This window comes from Staurois parvus, unplaced genomic scaffold (assembly GCF_062004578.1).
Source record: "Staurois parvus isolate SC_StPar_1 unplaced genomic scaffold, SC_StPar_1.0 ptg000679l, whole genome shotgun sequence".
In the NCBI taxonomy this organism is placed as follows: domain Eukaryota; kingdom Metazoa; phylum Chordata; class Amphibia; order Anura; family Ranidae; genus Staurois; species Staurois parvus.
The window spans coordinates 290512-312205 of record NW_028318475.1 but is presented as its reverse complement, the minus strand read 5'-3'; the positions used below and the strand labels follow the sequence as shown (position 1 = coordinate 312205).

General features: G+C 39.9%; 1 protein-coding gene across 6 annotated transcripts in view; it reads left to right on the top strand.

The window, feature by feature from the left end:
• The window catches only part of CDKL2 (cyclin dependent kinase like 2), a 69524-nt gene that overhangs the window by 29982 nt on the left and 17848 nt on the right, over nucleotides 1–21694 (top strand). For all 6 annotated transcript variants that reach the window (XM_089652292.1, XM_089652291.1, XM_089652290.1 and 3 more), the window contains 7 exons: nucleotides 5361–5555; nucleotides 8469–8647; nucleotides 8739–8851; nucleotides 12572–12711; nucleotides 16931–17019; nucleotides 20151–20280; nucleotides 20946–21247. In XM_089652292.1, the coding sequence (XP_089508418.1) occupies nucleotides 5361–5555; nucleotides 8469–8647; nucleotides 8739–8851; nucleotides 12572–12711; nucleotides 16931–17019; nucleotides 20151–20280; nucleotides 20946–21247 (1148 nt within the window). The remainder of the gene's footprint in view (nucleotides 1–5360; nucleotides 5556–8468; nucleotides 8648–8738; nucleotides 8852–12571; nucleotides 12712–16930; nucleotides 17020–20150; nucleotides 20281–20945; nucleotides 21248–21694) is intronic.

Sequence of the window (21694 nt, the reverse complement as noted above, 5' to 3'; positions counted from 1 at the left end):
AATGGGCCAGTACACAGATCTGTCATCGGCTGTGTCCGAGGTACACAGCCGGTGACAGATCTCATCACAGTGTGGCCCCGCGGGCTACACGAGGTGTGACATGGAAAGGCTGTCATATGATGCCCACCCAGATCGATCAGAGTTCCCCTTGGCCGTCATTCTGCTATTGACCGGGCGGGAACAGGTTAAAGGATAAGTTCACTTTTGAGAATATGTTACATGTTTTACCCATTTTTGGCCTAGCCTAGCGGCTGTCGGCTTGTAGTTCTCAATGAACTACCACCGTGCTGTGAGTGCTGCGGTAGTTCATTGAGTCTTCCTGTCAGAAGTATCTGCTTGCCCGTACGAGATGTATGCACATGCAGATACACTGACAGTCTGCAGGAGACCTGCATGATTGCTGCTGCAAGGCTTTCCAGGCTCCTACTATAAAAAATAATGCATGCACATTTATTTACCTTCAATTTATTATTTAAGATGAACTTATTCTTTAACTTTCATGATCCAATGTTATTATGGTTTTTTCCCCTTAAGTGTCACATGATCACAGGGCATTTGCTTTTCTCCTCTGAATGCCACAACTCCTTGTAGGAAAAGAGCTGCCTAAAAATGCACCTACAGCCACATACTGCACACATGTTTAGGTGCATTTAGGAGTGTCAAGTATTTGAACATTAATGGATTCCATTGGCCAGAATGTTTCTTTATTCTGGCCATTGAAAGGCATTAATGCTCAACCACACCTAAACATGCCTGAACGCATTGTGGCCATTGGAACATGTCTTAATGTGCCTAAATGCATTTTTTCTACTCTTCCCCTCTTCTCATGAACACACTTTTGATGTTTAATGCTGGTTAAATGCTGCTCTTCTAATACACCTGTAAATACCTATGTACTCATAGAGGGGGGACCCAAAGTGTTGACACCATAGGACTAAGGTGCTTCAGAGACCAAGATCTGCCTTGATGGCATCATCATGCTCACTTAGGCTGCATTCACACTTGGACGATTTGTAGCTTGAAGCTCCAAAAATGCTCAAGCTTAAAAAATCAATTGTTCTCTATGGTGCCTGTTTGTGCGATAAAACATGTACAGGCACCATAGAGAACAATTGATTTTTTAAGTTTGAGTATTTTTGGAGCTTCAAGCTACAAATTGCTCAATGTGAATGCAGCCTTAGAAGACAGGTAAAGTTTCACCAATGCTGCCCTTTTCCAATTGGGGAAGGGCAGCATCACCTAGTACATCACCTAATGAAAATGTATTAAAAGAAAAAAATGCCAAAAACATACTCAAATACAAGATAAAAACAGAATAAGAAAAAATTGAATATGTATGTTGTACGTCTAATAAAACATACCCTTAAAGTAAAAGAAACAAAGAATGAACTTGGATGTTGGACTACTAGAAAATGGCTGCCACATGGAGGTGTCACCAGAGGGAGGAGGAAGTGGGCAGAGAACCCACAAACGTAAGACTCAGCTTCTCCTCCTATCTGCATGCCCCTGAAAAGGTGACAAGAACAAGCAGTGAGGGAGTATGCAATGGTTGGGCTGCTCGCCAGAAGAAAGTTGCAATTTCTAGGGTGTTGGGGTGTATATTTAGGGGTGCTGGGAGTCAGGGGTGCAGTCTGTTGAGAGACTTCTCCGACCGAGTGTTTTAGCTGGCTTGAATATAAGCATGAATGCTCAGATATGCATTGCCATGGTCTAAGTCCCAGTGTAGAACAGACCAGCAGGTCCTAGAAAATGTCTTTCGTTGATGTCAAGGCCATCCCTCTAGCCTTTTCCCTTTGACATAAAGCATAAAGAGATTCCAGATCAAGTTGTCAGAATGGCAATCATGTAACTCACAATATTTCAGAAGTAGAATAAGAAATGGCAGCCTTCATGTTTCTCTCATGAAAGGTTTCTGTAGAACTTGGCACAAAATCCATTCAACATTATATATAGTTACACTAAACACAATTTATAGACATAGATACAGTGGGGATCGAAAGTTTGGGCACCCCAGCTAAAAATTTGTATTAATGTGCATAAAGAAGCCAAGGAAAGATGGAAAAATCTCCAAAAGGCATCAAATTACAGATTAGACATTCTTATAATATGTCAACAAAAGTTAGATTTTATTTCCATCATTTACACTTTCAAAATAACAGAAAACAAAAAAATGGCGTCTGCAAAAGTTTGGGCAACCTGCAGAGTTAATATCTTGTACTGCCCCCTTTGGCAAGTATCACAGCGTGTAAACGCTTTTTGTAGCCAGCCAAGAGTCTTTCAATTCTTGTTTGAGGTATCTTTGCCCATTCTTCCTTACAAAAGTCTTCCAGTTCTTTGAGATTTCTGGGCTGTCTGTCACGCACTGCTCTTTTAAGGTCTATCCATAGATTTTCAATTATGTTGAGGTCAGGAGATTGTGAAGGCCATGGCAAAACCTTCAGTTTACGCCTCTTGATGTAATCCCCCGTGGATTTCGAGGTGTGTTTAGGATCATTATCCATTTGTAGAAGCCATCCTCTCTTTAACTTCAGCTTTTTCACAGATGGCATCAAGTTACCATCCAAAATTTGCTGAAATTTTATTGAATCCATTTTTCCTTCTACTCGTGAGATGTTCCCTGTGCCACTGGCGGCAACACAACCCCAAAGCATGATTGATCCAACCCCATGCTTAACAGTTGGACAGAGGTTCTTTTCATTAAATTCTGTGCCACTTCTTCTCCAAACGTACCTTTGCTCATTCCGACCAAAAAGTTCAATTTTAACCTCATCGGTCCACAGAACTTGTTTCCAAAATGCATCAGTCTTGTCTATATGTTCATTTGCAAAGTTCAAACGATGATTTTTGTGGTGAGGACGTAGAAGAGGTTTTCTTCTGATGACTCTTCCATGAAGACCATATTTGTACAAGTATCTCTTTATAGTGGAATAGTGTACCACAACTCCAGTGTCTGCCAGATCTTTCTGGAGGGATCGTGCAGTCAAACGTGGGTTTTGAATTGTTTTTCTCACAATCCTGCGAGCTGTTCTGTCTGATATTTTTCTTGGTCTTCCAGATCTTGCTTTAACTTCCACTGTTCCTGGTGACTGCCATTTCTTAATTACATTCTGAACGGAGGATATTGACATCTGAAAACGCTTTGCTATCTTCTTATAGCCTTCTCCAGCTTTGTGAGCGTCAACTATTTTCAGTTTCAGTTTTCTAGACAACTGCTTAGAAGAACCCATGGTGCTTATTGTTGGGGCAAGGTCAGATGAGTCTGGCCATTTAAAACCTTTGAGATTGACATCACCTGGTCTTCCCAGACGATGACTGAGAACAATCCATGACACTGGCAGGTCTCAGCTTTGCAAAGGGGGCAGTGCATGCTATAAATTCTGCAGGGTGCCCAAACTTTTGCAGACGCCATTTTTTTGTTTTCTGTTATTTTGAAAGTGTAAATGATGGAAATAAAATCTAACTTTTGTTGACATATTATAAAAATGTCTAATCTGTAATTTGATGCCTTTTGGAGATTTTTCCATCTTTCCTTGGCTTCTTTATGCACATTAATACGAATTTTTAGCTGGGGTGCCCAAACTTTCGATCCCCACTGTACATAGTTAGTCTGGCTGAAAAAAGATAAAAGTCCATCCAGTTCAACCATTAAAAAAAAAGTTATAATCCTACCCTCACAGTTGATCCAGAGAAAGGCAAAAAAAAACCAGCAAAGCATGATCCAATTTGCTCCTGCTGGGAAAAACAATTCCTTCCTGATCCCCTGAGAGGCAATTGGATATTCCCTGGATCAACTTTACCTGTAAATGTTAGTATCCAGTTATATTCTGTGTATCTAAGAAAGAATCCAGGCCTTTTTTAAAGCAATCCACTAAGCTGGCCAGAACCAACTCTTGAGGGAGCCTATTCCACATTTTCACAGCTCTCACTGTGAAGAAACCTTTCCATGTTTGGAGATTCAATTTCTTTTCCTCCCGACATAAAAAGTGCCCCCTTGTCCTCTGTGATGACCTCAGGGTGAATAACTCTACACTGAGTTCACTATATAAACCACTGATGTATTTATACATGTTGATCATATCCCCCCTTAATCTCCTCTTCTCAAGAGAGAATAAATTCAGTTCCTCTAATCTTTCCTCATAGCTGAGCTCCTCCATGCCTCTTATCAGTTTGGTTGCCCTTCTCTGTACTTTCTCCAGTTCCCCAATGTTCTTTTTGTGAATTGGTGCCCAAAACTGAACTGCATATTCCAGATGAGGTCTTACTAATGATTTGTACAGGGGTAAAATAATTTCTCTCTCTCTGGAGTCTATACCTCTTTTAATACAAGAGAGGATTTTGCTCGCTTTAGAAACCACAGCTTGGCATTGCAGATGACCATCTCAACTACTTAAATATCACCTGTTGGATAATATTTACAGCATACTTAACTGCTTAAGGACTGTCCGCCCACAATGTACTGCGCACAGGCGGCCCGTGCAGGCACAGCAATGTACTGGTACATTGTTGCCTGCTTCTGGGTATAGGGCACGTGCATGCACGCCCCCCGCTGACACCTGCTGGGACTGTACACAGCAGGAGTCTGTCAGCAAGTCCCGGCCAATGATTCCTGGCCGAGACCTGCTGATCGGCTGTGTCCAATTACAGTTCAGAGCCCTGTATTGACAATCAACACAGGGCTCTGTACAGAGGGGACAACTTCTTTGTTTCTCATCCCTGCAAATCAACAAACAGAAACAAAGAGATCTATTAGTAAAAGCAGAACACATTACACATTGTTAGGCACACATTTGACCCCTTGATCGCCCTAGATGATAACCCCTTTCCAGCCAGTGTCATTAGTACAGTGACAGTGTATAGCACTATCACGGTCACTGGTGATGTCAGTGGCAGTTAGTCAGTCCCCCCCAGTGTCAGTTAGTGTCAGATTGCCCGGCGCATTATTGCAGTCGCTGATCACCACCATTAGTAGTATTCAATATAAAAAAATCCAATATATATACCATAGTTTGTAGACACTATAACTTTCACGCAAACCAATAAAAGACAGGCAGCAATATACATTTTGGCCAAGATTTTCTTTCGTTTATATCACAAAAAATAAAAAACCCAGTGGTAATCATTAATCACCAAAAGAAAACTCTATTTATGTGAAAAAAATTATATAAATTTCGTTTGGGTACAACATTGTATGACTGCGCAATTACCAGTTAAAGTAGTGCAGAGCCGAATGTAAAAAAAAGGGCCTGGTCATACAGGGGGTAAAACATTCAAGAACTGAAGTGGTTAATATGTGATAGCAAAATATTTAGATGTTTACATCCTATGCTCAATTAATCTGAATAGCCTTTTTTTCTGCTCAGCAATTGCGCCATGAAAACCTGGTAAACCTATTGGAAGTTTGCAAGAAAAAGAAACGTTGGTATTTAGTCTTTGAATTTGTGGATCGGACAGTGCTTGATGACCTTGAACAGTTTCCCAGTGGATTGGACTTCAACCGAGTACGAAAGTATATGTTTCAGATTATCAGAGGAATTGGATTTTGCCACAGTCACAATGTGAGTAGCACAATAGCAAACTTGTTGCAGCAAGTAAATTTTATTGATGTGTTACATACTACTGTATTGTTTCTGACAGTCACAAGGGCGCGCCCCCTTGATACGTCATCATGCTTTGTGATTGGTCAAAGAATTGCACATGATCACATTCTTTGGCCATTGTTAATGTAGGCCTTTGTCAGGCTTCAAATTTGGTATTACAAGCAACATTAAAGTGGAAACAATACAGGTGGCACAGCATATAAAATCTAAAAATCTAAAGTGCAGTATCTTAATAAATAAACGTCCTTTTCTTCCCAGTTAATGTGATTATTTTTTATTTGAATCAATTAGAAAGAGTACAGTGAACTGTGCACGTGAATGTTAACATACGTTTAATTTTTCCGCGTCACATACACCTTATCTTTGCTCTTACCAGGCTGTTACTATGGTTCATCTATGGTCATGAACAAGCATGCGTGTTTAGTTGGAGGGGGTTGCTCACAGCTGTTAGTCACTGAGAATGAAAATATGCAAAACACCCAGTGGTCATTAAATATCTAACAATGGCTTTATAAAGACTCATGTGCAGCAAAATTTACAATAGGTTTATACAGTGCTATTTTTCTAAAAACCTCAAATGTGTGGATGAGGGAAATCAGTAATTTTTTTTTCGATCAACCAGCTGGTTGAATTAAAAAAACTGATCAATCTATGGGTTGCCTTAGTTTCCACCTGATAAAGAGATTGTGTTCAAAGTAATAATAATATTATCATTAATACTACCGGTACTACTAATAATAATAATATACTGTAGAAAGTTTAATATTTACTATGCATGTGAGGTCAGTGAAGAAGAGGTGCAATTATCAGGCTTCACAGTGGCTAAACTGCTGTGTTGGAACATAATGGATTCCTCCCTAATATCTTCAACTATCATTCTAAATACACCAGCAGTTGTTACTGGGAAAAAAGCAGGACACAAGCCAGGGACTTTTTCTGTCCACATCTATGTCAGTGCTGATTTAATGTCTTCCCCACCTCCACCACTCTGCCAGCCTTCCTAACCCCCACCTCTCTGCTCTCCTGCTCTCACTATTTGCCATCCTCTGCCACCACTCTGCCTACTTCCCACACCTTTATCACTATCCTCCGTTCTTACAACTCTGCCAACCATCCTCACTTACCACTCTGTCAGCCCTCTCCACCCCTCTCTCAGCACTCTGCCAACCTCCCTCAGCACTGGTCTCAGCACTTTGCCAACCTTCCCCACCACTGCTCTCAACACTCTATCTGCTGCCCCCTCACCACCCTGCTAGCTACCATCCACCCATCTCCTGTTCTCACCACTTCCAACTTCTGACAGCCTTGTTCTCACAACTTTTCTAGCCCTTTCTCCCACACCAGCCCTCAGCCACTACCCACTCTGCTCTGATCACTATGCCAGTCACCCTCCCCCTCCACTCTGACTACTATGCCAGTGCCAACCCTGTTCTTACCACTCTGCCGAATCCCCCCCCCCATGCTCTCACCACCCTGCCAGCACTCTCCCCACATCCCTGGCATAATCCAAAATTGCTCTGCCGGCAACCCCACTGCCTGCTTTCACTACTGTGTCTTCTTACCCCATGACCACTGTAACTGCCCTCCTTCCCCCGCTCTTATCACCCTTGCCCTCTCACCATTCTTTCAGCCACCACCATGCATCATACCACTCTGCCAGCCAGAACCTAATCCTGCCCCCACCTCCTGATCTCACCACCCTGCCAGCCAAGTCCCCACCCGTCTAGCCACTATCAGCTACTCCCATCTCTCTCACCACTCTATCAGCCCTCCTTTACTAACACTATGCCAGCTCCCTTTTTCTCTATTCTCAACACTCTGTGAGAACCCATCCAGAACTCCCCCCCGCCCACACTCCCCATGATCCTGCTAGCCACCTCCTACTCTTATTTATATATTTATATGCCAGTCCTCCTTCCCTTTCCCTTACCACCCTGACATCCCCCTCCTGCTCTTACTCTTGTTGACAAAACGTGGGGCAGGGACATGGTGGTGACATCACATATATTCGTATGGTACAGATGTACCAGTGTTAGATAATACTGTTGATCCTTCAATACTGAGCATGCACTAGTTACTGCATTGTCTACTTTTTTATTCATAAAAAAGTAGTATTTTGCTATGCAAGTTTCTGTTTATATATCCCTGCATAGAGAGCTTCATGGAATGGGTTTCCATGGCCAAGCAGCTGCATCCAAGCCTTACATCACCAAGTGCAATGCAAACCAATGGATGCAGTGGTGTAAAGCACACCGCCACTGGACTCTAGAGCAGTGGAGAAGTGTTCATTGGAGTGACGAATCACACTTCTCTGTCTGGCAATCCAATGGATCTGTCTGGGTTTGGCGATTGCCAGGAGAACAGTACGTGGAGGGGGGATTATGGTGTGAGGTTGTTTTTCAGGGGTTGGGTAGGTAGGTGGATTGGTAGATAACACAATTGGAAAGTATTGTTATATATTTTTGGAATATCTTTTAGGAATATTTTTTACAGCAGCTGTTTGGAGAAATATTTTTAGTGTAGCAACACATAGTTTTTTGGTTTTATTTTTATACACAAAGCATTGACAAAACATGCCATGACAACACTACAAACAGAATTGTACTGCCTTTACCATAGAGGCATTTTAAAATGATCATTATTATTATTATTATATTATTATACAGGATTTATATAGCGAAAACAGTTTGCTCAGCGCTTTACAATATAATGGGAGACAATACAGCAACAATACAGTTCAATACAAGAGGGATAGGAGGGCCCTGCTCTTTGGAGCTTACAATCTAGGATAGGCATTGTTGTGGCATAAAACCCAAAATGTTTTATTAATTATTTCTTTCATGTTTTTTTAAACTCTGTTTCTTCATCTAGATCATCCATCGGGACATAAAGCCAGAAAACATATTAGTGTCCCATTCTGGAGTGGTAAAATTGTGTGATTTTGGATTTGCTCGTACATTGGCTGCCCCAGGTGAGGTTTACACAGATTATGTAGCCACACGATGGTACAGAGCACCGGAGCTTTTGGTTGGGGACATCAAATACGGCAAGTAAGATGGTTTTGCAATAATATACAATAGTATAACTTTCTTGATTGTGAAAGTTTTTCAGTAACTAGCACTGTGGTAATTTTCTTATCAGAGCTGTTGATATATGGGCAATTGGCTGCTTGGTAACAGAAATGCTGACTGGGGAACCACTTTTTCCTGGAGACTCGGATATTGATCAGTTATACCATATCATTAAATGCCAAGGTATATTTCATTATATTTTATGCCTGTAAAATATAAATAACTGCAATTATTTCATCAATTGGGGAGTGTGGCATTCAAGATTGTGTGGTATAATATAAGCCATAAAATTCATAGCCCTTAGTATTACCATCTGATATTAGATTAGTTATATGTTATTGGTACAGCTACTAATGCTATCTAGTCAGAGCTGGATTTCCATCACTGAAGTCTGTCATACAACGAAATGATCATCTCTTTGCTAGGATCACCGCTTCAACAAAGAACACTTTTTTTGGTTTAGTGTTCCCTGCCTGACTGAATATTATGAAATATATAAAAAAGCTTATAAGAGATGCCCATATTTTGTACTAATCATGGTAAAACATTTGTGACCAATTATACAAGAAAAAAATTCACCTTTTTGTCTCTATCGACATAGTCCTTCTCTGCCTAAATCTGGCCTTCTGCCCTGTAAACAAAGCACCTCTGCCTAAAGTGATTTTGTATCTGAGTTTAAACCTGTCAAAAAGCCCAACATTCAAAAGAAAAGGATTTATACCCATTCTCTTGCAGAAAAACAGCCTCTTTATTCCCAACACACTTCTAGGAGTATGGCAGAGGATGCAGGCATCTGACACTCCCGGAAATGTCAAATGTAGATTACAGAGATGGATTTAGCTCTTGTACAGACCAAAGACTGAGGAACCAGTGGTGGAACGGATGAGTATAGATCCTTTCCTTTGCATATTGCTCTTTTTGACATTTTTTTGACCATGACATAACTGCTTTAAATGAGAAAGTTTAGAGAATATACTTTGAGACAGCAAGGATAGGGCTCCGACACAACCACTGGGTGCATTGCTGGTTCACTGGGTTACAGACAAAAAGTGGGACACTATGAAACAATATTGTCTGGATGAAGAACTGAACTATTTAGCAGGTAGGATAGGCTTCCTATGTACATCTCAAAGTTAGACTAGAACTCAGTAAAAAAAAAAAAACATAGAAGATAGAGAATCAGAAGACTAATGATATAATTATATTTGGTGGAATTTACTGACCTTTTAGTAGACGTACAGCAGTTTCTAATGAGAGCCTTTGAATTTAGAGTAGTTTCTCCTTCTGTACTTGGTTCACAACTAAACATCTGGACTGCATACTAGGATAATTTAGTGTATGGATTACTAGCTGAAGGTTTGGGACTCTTGGCAGTGCATTAAATAAATATTTTTATTGCCCTTTATATTTGCCTAATGTGATTCAGTGTCAATATGATATAAACAATCATGCTGCTTTACTAAAGAAGTTCAGGATCTTTACTTAATAAATTGAGTTCAGATTCACTTCAGTTATCCAATCATGTGAAAAACAAATCTAATCTCTGTTTATTTGCACATGCTTGGGCATTCAAAGCATACATAGTTAAAATGTGTTGAATGAAGATTCTCATCTCCTTTAGTAAATGAGCCTTGCTATATAAACTGTGAACAAAAGAAAAAGTCCTCAAGGACAGAAGGCCCATTTATATGATAAACTGTACAGCTATAATTATCAAGGATATGATGGATATTTTTTTTTAAAGAAACATATTGGGGTTGATTTAATAAACATGAAGAGTGCAAAATCTGGTACAGCTGTGCATGGTAACCAATCAGCTTCTAACTTAATAGAGAGAATCATATCTTACATTTGATGGGATTTTGAAGGCAATCTTAACCACTTCAATACCGGGCACTTATACCCCCTTCAAGCCCAGGCCAATTTTCAGCTTTCAGCACTGTTGCATTTTAAATGACAATTGTGCGATCATGCAACACTGTACCCATATGACATTTTTATCATTTTTTTCACACAAACAGAGCTTTCTTTTGGTGGTATTCAATCACCACTGAGTTTTTTTATTTTTTGCTAAATAAAACAAAAAACACCTGAAACGTTTGAAAAAACCCCCCACACTTTTCTTCGTTTCGGTTATAAAATTTTGCAAATAAATAACATTTATTCATAAATTTAGGTCAAAATGTATTCTGCTACATTTCTTTGGTGAAAATAATAATAACTGAATTTGTGTTTTTTTCAATTGTTTCTATTATTTTTTTTTTATTAAATTTTTTCTTTTTTTTACTATTTTATTTTTCAGCACACTGTGACCAAACCAATACAATGTTACCATGGTAACATTGAACTACTCTGGGCAGCAAGTGATCAGGGCTTTTTTTTTAACACGTTATGGTTGCCAGTGTATTTAATTGATATGTGCAATCATTTTTACTGAATTAAACTTATTGATTCAGTCTTTTGTTGTGATTAGCTGTGATTGGGCAAAGCTGATCACATGATACAGATAGGCTGTGATTGGCCCTGTCTGTATATGTGACTGCCTTGACCAGTCACAGCTTACAACATAATTGTATACAATTATGGACACAGCCAGTGATAGATTGCGCAGCTGCATGGCCCCATGGCCACGTAAGCGGGTCGTTTTGACACAGCCGCCAATCTGCTATAGACCAGGAGGGAACGTGTTAAATTACACTAAAAAAAAAAATTTTAAAACAAGAATCAACATTTTATTTATACAAGTCATTACATTTTTTTTCTTTTGTTTTGCTTACCAGCACATAACAAGATGGTCATTACATATTACCAAATATATAGCACAGCAGTTTTGACAACTTATTCACTTTACAAAGTTGTGGTTGTTACAATATGTATCCGGTGGTATCCCCCAAAGCTGATTCCCATCTTGCAACCTCAAAATTTAACTGCAGATATATTCAGCCTGTTGATTCTTGTTTTTAAAAAATTTATTTTTTGTGTAATTTAAGGTTGAGTTAAAAATCTAATCAAATGTAAGATATGATTCTCTCTATTATGGAAATAGGGATGATGGCAACCACACCCTAAGCTACACTGATCTATTTTTGTTATCAGCTTCTAACTTCAGCTTGTTCAATATGCTTTGGCAAACAAAAACTTGGAAGCTCATTGGTTTCTCTGCAGAGCTGCACCAGAGTTTGCACTCCTCAGTTTTAGTAAATCGTCCATTAGCAAGGGATGAGCGCATGTGTGTTCGGATCCTAGTCCAAACCTGCCTGAGCTATCCCACCAGAAAGGCTAAGGCAATCCCTGCCCTGCAACTGCACGTATACAAGGGAAATGGGACCCCTTTTACAGTGACAACAGTAAATACGGGAATTCCCCTCCCCTTGGTGGGAGTTCCTCCAGGATGTGAATTGTAAAAATACTAACGGAAACAAAACAAAATTGATTTTAGCTATGGTGTACTCTATCCAAAACTATATACAAAAATATTTGGCTATAAATACACTTTAAATTAACCTGTAAAATGGTTAAAAATATGTGTAACAGGTGAATGGTATTAATAATTAATATCCAGCAGTAATGGTTGTATTAACAGTGTTTCTTGACAAATTTATACAATTTAAAATACATGCTTAGGTCTCTGACCATCATGGCATGTTAATAGTAAAATTTAATTTTTTTGGCAGCTACAAGACACAGTAAAAAAAATAACATAAACCCTTCTGTTCTGTGTCAGATTCTTAACACAATGCTAATCAATGATGATGTGAGTTTGTATACAAATGTTTCATTAAGCGCATACCACAGAATACTTGGCTGGTAATGATATGTGTAGGTCTGTCAATTATTACATTTCACAATAAACATACTGGTATTACATTTACAAATTACAGATCCCTTAACTGTATGTTGTAGGTAACCTGACGCCACGACTTCAGGATCTCTTCTATAAGAACCCATTATTCGCTGGAGTAACCTTGCCAGAAATTAAAGAGATTGAACCTCTTGAAAGAAGATATCCTAAGCTTTCTTCTGTCATATTAGATTTAGCCAAGGTATGGTTTATTAATATACAAATAATAAATATATGTTCATTATGATCAGTGTTCTATATCATATTTCATGTTTGGTTCTCTTTTAAAATCTAGTGCAGAGTGAAGTGACTAAAACTGGTGCACAGTAGCCAGTCAGACTCTAACTTCAGCTGGTACAATTAAGCTGGGGCAATAAAACCTGGAAGCTAATTGGTGTCTATGCAGAGCTCACCAGATTTTGCATGATTGTATGGTTACAGTATAAACGTTAACTGTTATGTTATTTAGACAACACTACTGTTTCACACAACCATGATAGGGGCCTAAAGGGCTGTTTGTAATCATCTTTTGGTTCCTGCTATTTAGACAAGTTTTTCACCCAAATATAAATGTCTGCCAAAGTAGAAAAAAGCATCCACTTCCTTGCAGTTCTCTCCAGACTGGGGAATCCTCAAAAAAAAAAAAAAGTAAATGAAACAAAGAGGGCACTGGCATGGTGTAATGTTCTCAAAAATGTTTAATTGGTAAAATAAATATAATATCCCAGAAGTGGGCTCTGCTGAAGTAGTGCTGCAGGATATTAGAGGATAATCTTTGAATGAAGCACTAATGGACGTATGATGGCATTTGTTGGTCAATGAACTGTTCCTTATGGAAATGAGAGAAGGATCTCTTTTTATCACTTTTGTGAGTGTAATATATTTATTTAAATCAATGCACTCTGTTTCATTTACAGTTAAGGTTTTCACCAATTATAGGTCTTTGTCTCCTTTGGTAATGATTGCCGGTGTGCCATATTTTAAGCTGTGTACCGGGGTGGGCTCCCCAGGATACAGTGAAGTCACGAACGAGGAAAGCAACCCCAACACCAGCTTTTGTCACAACAGAATTTTACTTAGATGTGGCAAATAAACAAAACCACAAATGCTGGAATATACAATAAATTTACATACACCCAGCCCAAAGGCTGAGACCCTTGTGCTACACAGCACAGCGCCTTCTCATGGATGAAGGTAGAAAGTGTAGTAATTTACCTACTGGCGGGCACAACTAAGCTGCCACACCTTACCTGTTATTACCCTAAAAGAACAAGAATCAGTGTATGGGTGTATGGTATGGGCTAGCCTGCGGTGCAGGACAACAGCTTACAATCTTACACAAATCTACAGTATTCCCCCTCCCATAACTGGTCCTGTGGCAGGTGCCTGAGTATTCCTTCTGAGCAAAACGCCAGTCTGGCTTGAGTTTGTAGGATTTTACACTTGTGGCCTGACACAAACAGAGACCCTAACTAACTAACTATAGGCCTGTCTCAGTCCTATAGGTGCCAACACTGAAATGAGGTGCATGCACGATCTTACCGACCCGGGTCTGCTTTTCATCCGCTGGTGACTCTGAACAGAACAAATGTCTCTCCACGATGCATGCGATGTCACAGTATATATATTACTTAGTTCCTCAGCTTCCCATCAGCTTTTTGGCCGCAATCTTCCTTTCTTTGAACAGGGTTAGCGTCTTGAACACCATCAGCTTCACTCAACTGAAGTTCTGATTACGGAGGGCTGTCCTCACATCTGGATGGCATCAGATTCTCGGATCACACAGCCCCCCTTTCTCTCTCTCAAGCATGGCTGCTCTCCTCTCCTTTTCCTGTTCACTTCCCATGTCTAAAACCCCATCTCTTCATGATTATAGAAATCTCTATGCATTCTGAGGCTGTGTTAGAAAAAACAGTGACATCTTGTGGCTAAACTGCAGAATGTCAGTCAGAAAGTTTTTAATTTACTTCAATCAGTGTTCAAACAATGAAAGCTGTTTCCCCATCTCACAATATCATGCCTTAATAGAAGTGAACTGGGACAGCACTCAAGGTTGACACAGATGAACTTCAAGCACCTGTGTGGCATGTGTGTTATAATATTGCATATGTAACAGCATCATACACTTGCAGGTTCGGTTCACACTATTGTGACCTGAAAGTCGCGCAATGTACAGTGCACCTTTGCTAGGCGACTTCCTGGCGATTTGCTGGCGACTTAATGCAACTTGAGTATGACATTGATGTGACTTGAAGCGTGACTTTCATGCCATGCGACATTGCCTGGGTAATCGTCCTGTGATGTCGAATCTAAATTACATCAATATACAGTAGATGAGGATCCAACTTGGGGGCGACTTCCATAAAAGTTTATAGGCACAAGTTGGATAGAAGTTGTCTTGAAGAAGTACAGGAACCTTTTCTAAAGTGGGAGTGACTTCAGTAGTGCTAATTAAAACAGCTGTCATTGACTAACATGGGATTTCACATATCATGCGACTTGCAGTCTCACAAGCCGGATCCCAAGTCGCAGCAATGTGACCTGAGCCTAAATCAAACAAGTCTGCATCTTCCAAGTACAAGTAGATACATGAACAATTAATGTGTATTTGCAGAAAAAATATAAAGACTTTCCCTATTTAACCTAGGTATGTAGTCATTCAAAATATATTTTGGGTAGTACATCAATCTGCCTTTGTACTAGTGTCCTGTAATGCACAGACTGGGAGAAGAAGGGGGCAGCATTGTAAGCCAATCAGACATCACTGCATTGTACAGTGCAGCCCACTCATCAAGGGAAATAAAAACAAACAGGGCCTTTGTTTGTGCATGAATGGACGATTGAAGTGAACAGGACTTATTCTTATTTACTAAGCAAAGTGAACATTCACCTTGCTGGGTGAACAGGCTCTACTCCTTTTGGGTAATTAACCCCAACAAGTCATTACAGCAGTGATCCATCACTTATCAGATGTTTGAGTACAAGGTTTTAATTAGACAAAGGGAGCTACAAAGCAAGCTGTCTGTAGCTAATTCATAGTGCTCTGGGAATACTTTATGTATGAACTGTTCTTGTAAAACAAATATTGCAGAAATAAAAAACTTAAATAAAGCAAAAGTTTAAAACGTATATCTTTAAAAGGGGGACTAAAGTAAGCTTACCCCAACAGCATTATAATTTTAGTTTCATAAAAATTAGACCTCCAGAATACCAATGGTGTGTTTACTAGGTAATATCTGTTTGTTTTGTCCTATTCCCTGTTTCTTGAGCTTTTTGGAATCCTATACTGGACTGGGAGAACCTTTTGATAGCGACCACTGTTCATCAAATATACACTCTAAACAGGATACTTCTAATTGGTATATTAATTTTTTACATATGGGACATATAGGACATGTTTTCTGTGTTAGAGGTGATGCTCATGGGCGTACAATTTGCTGCGTACTGATCTGTAATTTATATGGATCTGAATGTGACAGTATTGCATGTAACGTATATACAGCCTTGCGTATATACCGTTTATTACACTGTATACATGTAAACATTATTGCTAAAAAATACACGCGTGCATTGTACATAGACCCTACTGGGCGCTGCTGCTCATGGTAAAAAAAAAATTATTTTCTGATAAATGTATGTGGGTAACATTTTTATTTATAGCATTTTTCATTTTTTGCAGGCTGACCAAGCTGTCCAAAAAAATGAAAGTTACAGATGTTGGGGAAACTATAGCACTTGCAAAGTATGCTTGAGTATTGACAGCAACTGTTTAAAACTGTTGTCTTAAAGCGGAGTTCCAGCTGAAAAAAAAAAAAGTCAGCAGCTACAAAACTGTAGCTGCTGACTTTTAAAATACAGCCACTTACCTGTTCCTCGGTCCAGCAGTGTCCTCACCACCGTTGGTTTCACCAGCTGTCTTCTCTCCCTGGTGCTGGCATCTTTAGTGTGGGCACCCGGCTGTGACAGCTTGTGACTTCACAGCCGGGTGCCCACTGTGCATGTAGGAGAAGCGCTGCGCTTTGTGAATGGCCCGTAGTCTTCTGGGACCTGTCACGTGTCCCAGAAGACTACGGGGAAGGAGGGAGGGAGGACAACTTCCGCTTCCGATCGCCTAGGCGATCGCAGCGGAAGTGTGAGCAGGTACCTGTCAAATTCGGGTACCCGCCCCCCCCGCTCTCCCAAGGTACCAATCCTTAATGGGGAGCGGGGTACAAAGCATTAAATTGGAACTTCTCCTTTTGGGTGGAACTCCGCTTTAAATCCTGCTACTGTCACTTTTTCTATAAAGCTTAAGCAGGTCATACATGGATTGAAATTCAGCCAGGACCCGCTGAATTTCGATCCATGTATGGGCAGGGTGGTTGTACAGAAGTCGATTTCCTACTGCATTTTAAAATATGTATCATTAACTCGTTTTGCAGAATTGTTTACACATTGACCCAGACAAGAGGCCACCCTGTGTCACCTTGCTGCAGCATGACCTGTTTAAGAAGGATGGCTTCACTGAGAGGTATGTATATATCAGAATCTATGTAAAAAATGCTCTAAGGCTCCATTCACATCTGAGCATAGCGTTTTTCTGCAGTATTTTGTGTGTTTTGACGTGCATCTTTATGCGCATTTGCAAACGTTTGTATGCTGTTTGCTCAGGAGTTTGCAGGCTTTTTGAGCTCTGGTGTTTTTGTTTTTGCTGTCTCTTGACACAACAGGAAGTGAGAGAAGATCTGTTCAAAAGAGGTAAATTTATATCTCGCTCTCTCTTCCTGTTCCAGTGACAACACAAAACTAGATTTTTCCTTACGTTTAATCCTGGTGACATTGGTCATTGGAAAGTTAAAGAGGGTGAATCTCTTCAGCAGTGGCACAGACAGCAATATAAGCTGAACAGAAGTTCTAATCCCACACCAGTCTGAAAAAAACTTTTTTGGCTTTAGAAACTTTAATGGAAATCTCATATAACGATAAAACTCTCCATTAAGTCACAACACATTCCATGATGTTACTTTTTAATGTCAGCTGCATAAAAATTACCAGTGAAGGACACAAATCACTTTCTAATAGCTCAAAGCAGATTTCCATTCTTTCCAAAGTATTGGTTGTGTTGATGGGTCGGAATATTTGTGGATCAAGCTGATGCAATGCTTACTTTTTGCTCCAAACATGCAAAAGCGTCACAGGAAGGCTGTATTTCCCACTACAGCACCAAGACTTTGTGCAATTCTATATTTCTTTCCAAACAAAGCACCTAGAAGGAAAAGCCAGGCAGAAGTAAATAAATGTATATATATATATATATATATATATATATATACAGTATATATACTATATTGCCAAAAGTATTTGGACACCCTTCCAAATCATTGGATTCAGGTGTTCCAATCACCTCCATGGCCACAGGTGTAAAAAATCAAGCGCCTAGGCATGCAGACTGCTTCTACACACATTTGTGAAAGAATGGGTCGCTCTCAGAAGCTCAGTAAATTCAAGCATGGTACCATGATAGGTTTCCACCTGTGTAATAAGTCCATCCCTGAAACTTCCTTGCTACGAAATATTCCACTGTCAACTGTTAATGGTATTATAACAAAGTGGAAACAACTAGGAACAACAGCAACTCACATAAAATGACAGAGCGGGGTCAGCGCATGCTGAAGCGCACAGTGTGCAGGAGTCACCAACTGTCTGCAGAGTCAATAGCTAAGGACCTCCAAACTTCATGTGGCCTTCAGATTAGCACAACAGTGCGTAGAGAGCTTCATGGAATGGGTTTCCATGGCCGAGCAGCTGCATCCAAGCCTTACATCACAAAGGGTAATGCAAAGCGTCAGAGGCAGTGGTGTAAAGCACACCACCACTGGACTCTAGAGCAGTGGAGACGTGTTCTCTGGAGTGACAAATCACTCTTATCTGTCTGGCAATCTTATGGATGTGTCTGGGTTTGGTGCTTGCCAGGAGAACTGTACTTGCTTGACTGCATTAGCATACCAGGACCTTTTGGAAAATTTCATGCTCCCAACTTTGTGGGAACAGTTTGGGGATGGCCCCTTCCTGTTCCAACATGACTGCGCACTAGTGAACAAAGCAAGGTCCATAAAGACATGGATGAGCGAGTTCGGGGTGGAGGAACTTGATTGGCCTGTGCAGAATCCTGACCTCAACCCGACAGAACACCTTTGGGATGAATTAGAGTGGAGACTGTGAGCCAGGCCTCTTTGTCCAACATCAGTGCCTGACCTCACAAACGCTTCTGGAAGAATGGTCAAACATTCCCATAGACACACTCCTAAGCCTTGTGGACAGCCTTCCCAGAAGGGTTGAAGCTGTTATAGCTGCAAAGAGTGGGCCAACTCAATATTGAACCCTACGGACTAAGACTGGGATGCCATTAAAGTTCATGTGCGTGTAAAGGCAGGCATCCCAATACTTTTGGCAATATAGTGTATATACACTCACCGGCCACTTTATTTGGTACGCCTGTTCAATTGCTTAGTAACACAAATTGCTAATCAGCCAATAACATGGCAGCAACTCGAGGTGAAGACAACTTGCTGAAGTTCAAACCAAGCATCAGAGTGGAAAATAAAGAGTATTTAAGGGACTTTGAACGTGACATGGTTGTTGGTGCCAGACGGGCTGCTCTGAGTATTTCAAAAACTGCTAATCTGCTGGGATTTTCACACACAGCCACCTCTAGGGTTTACAAAGAATGGTCCAATAAATAGAAAATATCCAGTGAGTGACAGTTGCCCTGGATGAAAATGCCTTGTTGATGTCAGAAATCAGAGGAGAATGGCCAGACTGGTTCGAGATGATAGAAAGGCAACAGTAACTCATGTTAATATGGAACAAATTCTCTGAGGATTGTTTTCAACACCTTGGTGAATCTATGCTATGAACAATTAAGGCAGTTCTGAAGGCAAAAGGGGGTCCAACCCCCTCTGATTCCTGGCTCCAGAAGGTTTTCTCAATCATGCAACTGCTCCAGCGCTGCCGCCTCTCTAAGGTGCTTAGGACCATAGTCACATGTTCAACTCCTACATGTGCAATACAGGGTTAATAGCCTTTGTAGAGCAGGGAGGCAGGCATTACAAGAGTAGATTTTGTCTAATTCCAAGAGTTCAACTTTAACATATGTATGCTGCCTATGGAAAATAAATAACAATCTATGCAAAAGCATAATGGGATACAAACAGTGCATGAAGAACATTGTTCTACTGACAGAGGAAGTCATAGGAATTCTACATTAAAGTGAACCTGTAATCCATTTTAAACTATTAAAGGCCTGCCTAAAATCAAGTGTCACAAGAAGCCTTATATTGCTTGTATTTACTGAAATTGTTTCATATATGCCTTGTTTTGATTCAGTTGCCATTTGTCATTGGGGCTTGACTTTCCTTGAGTATGTGGCTAAATCTTTCTTCTGTCCAATGAGACTGCCCCAATAGCTAGCAAGGGCTTTCTCACTGGACATAGTAATAGTTGTTGTCAGTACCCATTTGTGAATATCCCCAGGTATAGGAACATATATGGATGCCACCTTGAGACCTTTATTGTTCTGCTACAGCATTACTGTTAGATAAAATAAAATAAAAATATATAGTGACTAAGCATAATTATGGCTTCTTCTGTTTCATTGTAAAGGTTCTCTCAGGAAATCAGTGCAAAAGTCCAGAAGCTTTCCAAAGACATTCAGCCACAAACTAAGAAAACCAAAAATGTTAAGAAAGAAAAAGATGATTACCCAGGTGAAAAGAAAGCCCTGGCACTACAGGTAAAATATAGTTTTTTGACAACACATCACCAAAGTGCAAGCTTGGAGTCATTCAGCACCTGGTGAATATGCACTTAGTAAATTTGATTGTCTGTGTGTCTGGTGGACATTTTCCCTCACTTCCATCCTGGATAAAACTGTTGTTATCAAGACAGGGAATAAGGGAAAATCTCTGCAATGGAGTCTGGGATGGTTTTAATCCTTCCCCACACTGTCCAAAATGTAAAAATAAAATTTTTGAAGATTCTGGAAATGGCTGCATTCTTGCAGATATCGCATAGTGTATGACATGCACCCTAAGTCATTGAATTGAAGATTAGATTATATTTATTTGTTGGAAAGTAACCTCCAGTATAAAGAGATAAGTGTTGACTTGGCTAGAATGTATTAAGTAGGTTGAGACAATGCTGTGAACTGATAAATGTTATAGGCGGTTGCCACAGTTCTGAACAGGTCATGTAGGAGCAGTAATTATATGTGGAGACCAGTTAAAAAAATGTAAACTTAAAGAGAATTTGTCATGAAAGAAACACGGAGGCTGCAAAGGTTGGTCTCTTATGTTATGTTACTGAACAATGGTATACCAGCATCATGCATTTTTCTACAGAACAGTCCTTAGAACATGAAACACATCATTTATCCAATACTTTTATTTTTATATGCAGGATTTCAATATTGATCACAAAGTGAAGGATACTAAACCTTTAAAGGTGAAGATCATTAAAATGGACTCCGAAAAGACTGAGAAGACTGATGGGGCGTCTAATACCAGTGGTTTATTTACTGGTACTACTAATCAGGGAAGGGCAGTACCTTATGTCACACTAAAAGAGTCAAGCAACAGCCTAGATAACCATAAAAGCCCAGCTGGGATGATTCCTCCAATAAACTACAATCTCACTGCCATTTCTCCGCATCTGTCTTCCAATGCCACTGCATCATCTGGCTCCAGCCATGTTAGTTTTAGGTATTTGAGCTCTGTTTTTTTTTTGTTTTTTTTTTATTAAACGTTAGTGGTTTATTCCTTTTTTCTTTTATCCAAGGGTGAATCAGAAATAGTCATATAGAAAGAATTTTATAGGTGCCAAAACAACATGGAACAAATTAAAGCAGGCCATAGATGATGCAACAACCAAAAAAAAATTTTAATTGTTAATTTTTCGCATTAGTGTGCCAGCTGCGACACACGATTTTCTTGCAGCAATCAAAAGTGCCTGATCCTACATGATGGATTTTTAAAAAAAAAAAAAACAAAACAATTGATGGCACAATCGTATGAGCTATTTTCACTTTTGGCTCAACAGATTTTTCGGACTTTGACTCGTCTATGGTCTGCCTAAAGCATGTTTTTTTCTCAAATATACCTCTGAATCAGCACCCCTTGCTATATAGACATCTTTTACCATTTAGCTAC